Source organism: Quercus robur, chromosome 11, assembly GCF_932294415.1.
Source record: "Quercus robur chromosome 11, dhQueRobu3.1, whole genome shotgun sequence".
Taxonomy (NCBI): Eukaryota; Viridiplantae; Streptophyta; class Magnoliopsida; order Fagales; family Fagaceae; genus Quercus; species Quercus robur.
The window spans coordinates 54,335,721-54,343,073 of record NC_065544.1 but is presented as its reverse complement, the minus strand read 5'-3'; the positions used below and the strand labels follow the sequence as shown (position 1 = coordinate 54,343,073).

The 7,353-nt window shown below is 32.2% G+C and overlaps 1 protein-coding gene across 1 annotated transcript; it reads left to right on the top strand.

The window, feature by feature from the left end:
• Positions 1 to 3,204: 3,204 nt before the first annotated feature.
• LOC126706879 (auxin-responsive protein SAUR68-like) lies at positions 3,205 to 4,087 on the top strand. The gene has a single exon (XM_050406451.1). It carries the CDS (start codon positions 3,560 to 3,562, stop codon positions 4,004 to 4,006), a length of 447 nt encoding a protein of 148 aa, XP_050262408.1. The 5' UTR covers positions 3,205 to 3,559; the 3' UTR covers positions 4,007 to 4,087.
• The last annotated feature ends 3,266 nt before the right edge of the window (positions 4,088 to 7,353 follow it).

Genomic DNA, 7,353 nt, shown 5'->3' with positions numbered 1-7,353 from the left:
ATATCACATTTTTGTTGCTACGCTCCTATTGAGCATTTTCATCCATCACATCATTGGTCACATCATTATTCTTTTTATTATTTATTTTTTACTTTTAATTTTTTAACAATATTAAATATATAAATATATTGTCTTTACAAATTCATCTTAGGCCATTTTAACTTTACATATTCATTTACTTTAATTTTGATATTATAACTAAATAGTAAATCAATGAAAAATAAAAATAAAAATATTGTCTATACATATTCATCTTGGGCAGTTTAATTTTAATAGTTGATGGACACATTCAAATACATAGCCAACATTGTATTTTGATATAAATTCAAAATCTCACTTCCAAAATAACTAATTATTATGTCCCAAAAATAAAAAGAAAACAAAAAAACAAACAAAAGCTACAAGAGGGAGAGGGAAGACTTGTGACGAAAACTTAAAAAATCAAACACACTGCCAAATCATATTAACCCAAAATGGTATTATATAAAAAATACAATGATTCATCAACCTAAAGTAAAGTTGCAAAATAGAATAAATAATATATATATATATATATATATATATGTATATATATATATATATATATAGAGAGAGAGAGAGAGAGAGAGAGAGAGAGAGAGAGTAATCACATTTTTCGGGACAGAAAGAGAAAATAAAATGAGAAAAAGAAGCATCAAAATTAAAAATAGAGACATAAGCCAAACACCAAATTATCCAAGCCATGATATAATAGAATAACATTATATTCTTGAAAACTATATTTATATGCAATAAAATAACATTTAACAATCATAGAAAATAAAAAAAAAAACTTAAAAACACAAAACCAAATTGCAATCCAAATTAAAATTCTAAAGAACACATAAATACATCAATCTAAAGTAGAGATACCAAAAAAAAAAAAAAAAAAATTCACACAAAAATAAAACATGAGAGAGAGAGAGAGAGAGAGAGAGAGAGAGAGTAATAACCTTTTTCATGTGAGAAAATATGTATAGAATGTGAGAGAGAATGTCATATTTATAGTAATAGAACGGGATAAGAAAAGTCAAAATAAAAGGAAGATGAAAAGATAGATGAAGAATGACATTAAGGTTAAGAGTAGTGGAGAGATGAAAAGGTAAAAGGGAAGTTATGGTTGGAAGTAGTGGAGAGAGATGAGAAATAGGTAGATGATATGGCCGTTGATGTGGCTCAAGCATAGCAACAATAAATGCTATGCTTCAACTTTTAGATATATATATATATATATATATATATATAGATTAGTTCTCAATTTATAAATTGTTTGTGTGACATTTGTGTGTGATATTTTGTAATTAGGAAAATGCTAAGTTACTACAAATTTTACCACTAAAAACTTACAAACTTAAGTGTCACTTAATATTTTCTTTTTTGTTTGTTTTTGGAAGGTTAAAAAATGGGCTTCTTGTTAGATTTGTTCTTGTCATTTGGGCTGCTTTTGTTGCTGTTTGGGCATATTTTGTTATAGTTTGAGATAATTTTTGTTGTTATTTGGGCCATTTATGTTTCAAGGGGCCGAAAATTATGTTTGGGAGCCAAGTTTAATTTCTAAGGCCCAAATTCTAAATCAACCTTAAATATATATATAACAAAAACCTTAGTGGGGCCATGGCCCTCTTGAGCAAGTACCTGGCTTTGTACCCCTCCCCAACCACACCACAACCCCCCCCCCCCCCCCTCCGGCCTTCCCTTTTTATACAATATTTAACACGGTTTTGTCACAGGAGTTGATTCAATTTGTAACTTATGTTATTTTGGATTAAGGTATAACTCTTACAAAAAGAAGGAATATTGTTTGGTAGAATTTGAGTAAAGGTAGAGAGTTGTTAGAAATTGCTTCAAATTCCTAATTTGGCTTAGTTCTGGTTTTTCTTGGAGTGGAAGAAAATTTTATGCCTAATTAAAGAAGTAAATTAAAATGCTTCGTCCACTAAGAATGCTTGTTCACCAAGAAATAGATATTGAAGTCTTATGAATTAGTATTGCAAAAGATTTTGTGGCTTTGGCTCAAAGATTGATCTTCCCACATGGAAGAGTAGAATACTATCAGAAGAGCATTTTATGAGTTTTTTGAAGAATAATTTAAGTATTTATCTATTGTTTGAGTGAGAGGGAATAACAGTGTGTTGGAAGCCTCCTAAAATTTATAACAGACTTACAATTAGATTGACTAATATATTATTAATGAGCTACTAACCTATTCAGAATTATAAGTGAAAGGAAATCGTTAGGTGTACTGGGCTTTGGAGTTCTATTAATTTATTTAAAAACCCCAAATTTTTTTTGTTATTTGTGAATGTTATTTGACTGGGCTTAATAGTTTTGCAGGAACCACAAACCAGAAATTACTTATTTGCCGTTTCTGAATATCTAATTAAACTAAGTAGGACTTTTCTTTGTGCAAATTTCTCATGCTACAAAGAAATGTTGTCTTAGTTCTGAAAACCAGAAAAGCAGTAGTGGTTAAGAGCATCTAGTTGATCGTACACTAGTACTGGCATGGTCCACTATACCAAGTGGACTGGTATAGTGGTATGGCTAATTAACATGTATCATTATTTGTATTATTTCACCATTATCATTGAAAAATGAAGCAGGGACTTAATGGCAACGTTTAAACTACCTGTACCTTGGTTATCTATTCAGGGCCTCCAGGCCCCAGAAGGTACAAGGAACCTAGTACCCACTGTAGAAGAAGAGACATATACATAACAAGTAGCCTGTAACCCAGTGGGGTTGGCCAAGCGGTTCGGCGCTTGGTCTCAGAGTGCTTGTACTTGGCTCGACTAGGTGTGCTCCCTAGTTCGAGCCCTGCTACCTGCACTTTGAAAAGAATCCCTGGGCCAGTGCTTTACCCTTTCGTGGGCCGACCCGGCACGAACAGTGATTAGTCTCTGGTTGAAAGCTTTGAGGATACACTGTGGGAAACCAAAAAAAAAAAAAAACAAGTAGCCTGTAGAAAATGCAAACCCCAATTATAATATCCTTGGAGGGGCCTCTCTTATTTTTAGATTTTAGTTACCAAAATATCACACAAGTTGAATTTCATGAGCCACAAGTACTATTGTATGGTAGTTCATGGACATGATGGGTCCAGCAGGCTTTGTATTCCCACAGGCCACAGCATAGTTGTATAGACTGATATCTGCATAGTTTTCTTATCTTTCGATCCTGCCAAATTGTTAGACTGAGAATTCATTTATAAGAACGTTGACATGATCATTTTATCTTTGCTTTTGCGGTTCACAAAGTCCCATGTAAGTTGTAATAGAAAGGAGTAACCAACATGTGGGCCATCTTGTTCTCAAACCGCCTAGCCTTGATGTGCTCATTTTCAAACACAGGAAAACATGCCAAATACCAAACATTACTAATATTAAATGTCACATGGTTTCACTTAAGGGATTGTCTCTTCCTTTGTGAATATATATAACCAAACTACATTGCCCTTCTATCCATAGCAACAACATACCTTTCTTTCTTTCTTCTTCTTCTTCATTCATCTCAAATTTCCATTCCCTCTATACTTGACAAAATGATCAGTGCAAAGAAGCTCCTCAAATTGGCAAGGAAGTGGCAAAAGCTGGCTAATATCAAGAGAAAAAGAATCTCATTTCCTAGAGCCACTAGAAATCCAGATGAAAGTTGCAACTCATCGTCGGTGGTGGCTCATAAGGGTCACTTTGTTGTTTACACTGCTGACCAAAGACGCTTTGTGCTTCCTCTGGAATATCTTAACGAGGAAATTTTCAAGGAACTCTTTAGAATGTCAGAAGAAGAATTTGGACTGCCCAGAAATGGGGCTATCACAGTCCCATGTGATGCAGTGTCTATGGAGTATGTAGTTGCTATGATCCAACAGAATATCGCCAAAGATCTAGAGAAAGCATTAGTCAAGTCCATAGCTAATGGTTGCCATTCATCATCTTCATATCTCCCTCCAGATCTACCCAACAAACAAATACTAATCTGCAGCTTCTGAAGCAAAGTGTACTTTTTGCAAATGATTTACATGTATATAGTGAGACTATAATATTGTATAAAATTTTCAACAGTTCTTTCATGTTTAGTCGTCTTTCCAAGGAGATATGGCAATCATCATCTATTGCCAACAAAATTCTGCAGGCTGTATCATTTCTATAAAAAAATCTTGAAAGCACCATACATTAGATTCAGGTCAGCAATTAATAGTTAAATTCAGCATTGATAAATTATCAATTCTCCCAAGCACTTATATGTTGTTAGGCGAGTGAAAAATTCTTAACTCTTCAACTATCACGGATTAGCCTATGAACCATGATGAATTTAATCATAAGAGATTTTTTAACTTTTTAAGTGGGAGGTAGAGTGAAGATTTGGTGAAAAAAACCACCTGATCTGGAATCTGGTACCATGATTGATGCAGGTGAAAAGCCACAAGAAACATAATACTTTGTCTTGAGATAAAAACCCTTGAAATGCACAAGAAGTTTCTTGAATCCACAAGAAGAGCTCTTGGAATCCACCATAAAAAATGGGGGAGAAAAATTCTAAATGTTTTATTAGACTAAAATCTGAATTACTTAGAGGTTACAATGGTCTTAAAAAAAAAAAAAAAAAAAAAAAAAAAAAAAAAAACCCTAGGGCTATCAACCTGCTAAGAAACACCTAGAAACCTTAATCAGTGTTAAGCATGAAATTAGGTTAGAAAATAGGAAAAATTATTAAAAATGTTAAATTGAAATAATTGCAAAATCAAATCCTATGGTCTCTTGGAACGTTCCAAAACAGAAGATACTTTATTTTTTATTTCTAAATTAAAAGTTATAATGAGAATAAAAATTCCATAAAATAGCAAAAACAATTAATTAAGGGCCTAAACAAAGGAATTTTTCCAAAAAGCGGTATCAATTGCGACTAAAGGCCACAGGTTTTGCTCCCAATATTACTTTTTTTCATGTTAGTACTTTTCTAAATTTTGAATTTATTGCGTGTTGACTTTTGACAATCTCTTTGTTCGAGTAAACCTGTGGCCTTTGTACACATTTTATGTGTCTACAATGTAAATTTACATTGCTAATACAATGTAAACCTATAAAAGTCCTATTAGAAAATTACATTTCAGGGATTTGTGATCTTCTCTTTTTGATTCATACAAAATAATGCGAAATTGCCATAGGGGTTTCTTATACTATACTATGAATGTTAGGTATGTTTAAAGTGAATCATAGACTGTTTTAAGTGTACGACAGTCCAAAATATTTTTACATTGGGTTAAAAAATTTGCATTTTAGGCATGGCATACGCAGCTCATGGATATGGAAACTAAGAAGCCTCACCTAGACATGTCTTCCCAATGCTCGTATGGATATGGAAACAAAGAGGCCTCACCTAGACACTAGATATGCATCCAGCCAAGTTTTTCATGTGGTTACCAATGAATCCTATGGATATTTTAAAACAGTAGTCTTGGTTCATGTGGTTGACATTGGTTCTCATCTCAGTAACACAGCAGGGTTGGACCCAACTTGTTGTATGTTAAACCCACTTGGCTGAAAGAAAATACAATGTATGTGCTCCTCCATGCTTCAACTTGATGTATATATAGCCAAACATAATTAAAAAGGACAACCATCCAAATTAAAGGTCTTGGTCTTGCTTTTCCTACCTTCACATGGGCTTGGTTACAATGAATGCAGGCACAATAAAAGCAACATTTTAGTGACTCTATAGCTTTATGTTGGATCAACTCAATACAGTCTAAGCTCTAATGCAATAACTAAATGGTGTGGTTTTCGGATAATAAATAAATGGGGCATTTTTTATATTTAATTAGTAATTTTGCATCTTATTACAGAATTTAAAACGTTTTTTTTTTTTTTTTTTTTTTTTTTTTTGCTTCTTGAATTGCAAAATCACTAATTAAAATTTTGTATTAAGTATTGCAAATATATCCTTTTAAAATGATAATTTGGCTTATCTAATCAATCTAAAATATGATTTTATCAATTTTAGTTAAAAAAAAAAATTGCAAAAACAACTATAACAAGTATTGCCAGTAAAATTCTATGAGCTATATATGCGTTTAATATATTTTCTCATATCCACATATATTTATCTCGCATTGTTATTTAATTTATTTCACAACAATACATGCATAAACTATATATATATATATATATATATATATATATATATATATATATATATATATATATAAGTTCCATTGAGATAGACCACAATGTGTTTTCAATTTTAATTTTTTTTTTTTTTTTTTTGTTTCTCATGAATGTACTATCATTTGAATTGAGAACCCAATTAATGATTTTGACCCCAAAAAAAAAAAAAAACCCCGTAAATGATCGTTAATAGACCAGAACATAGACAATATGGAAAGGAGGAGCCCATTTCCTTAAAATGACAGGATAGCCTATAAAAGCCTGTAAAATGGGCTTACGGCCCAAAGATGATTTACGCAGACCGACTTGGACTTGTTTAAAAAGAAAGAACACACCGATTCCCTACCGGGCTTTCCTCTCATTATAGCAATAGCGATGATGATGGGCTTGAATGCTTTATTTATACATGCTTACGATTTAGATATGAGTGTGTTGTTTGAAGACTCTTCGAGTGCTCGCAGATTTCTTGGGAAGCATCAATATCTTAGGATTTCATTTGCTCTTGGTTTTCTCCATTTATGTGATCAGAAGTGTTGCTCCTCCCACTATAATAAGAAATAGGAAAATTCTAATAGCATGTAAAAATAAAATGATACAACTTATGTCACAATTGTCCACATGATGGACTGTGAATAGTTGAGAAAAAATTGCGAGTTTATGTGAAAGTGACAGACAGCCAATCACAATCTGACATGTAAGATAGTTATAGCAAAGTTGTGGCAATTTCTGTGATACTAGAACTAATCTAACAAATATATTCATCACATTTATTGCCTCATACTTGAAGTTTCTCACAAGGACAATGACAAGAACAAGAAAAAGAAGTTGAGTGCTTCCATTCTATCAATCCAAAATTTTTTCATGGCACACCACATAAACTTCTTGGATAGCCTATTGTTTTAAGTTAAGATATGAGGAGAAAACTATTTGAAAATGAAAAAGAAGTTGAGTACTTCCATTCTGTCCATCCAAAAATACTCCATGGCACACCACATAATCTTCTTAGATAGCCTATTGCTATATGTTAAAGATATAAGGAGAAAACTATCTAAAAATGAGTCAAAGACTGAAAGTAGTTGATTATGTTGGATTTATATTTCTATGTTGAACCGCTTACATTCATGAGTACCTTAATGAAACAATAATATTAGTGTAAGAATTTTTAAATTGA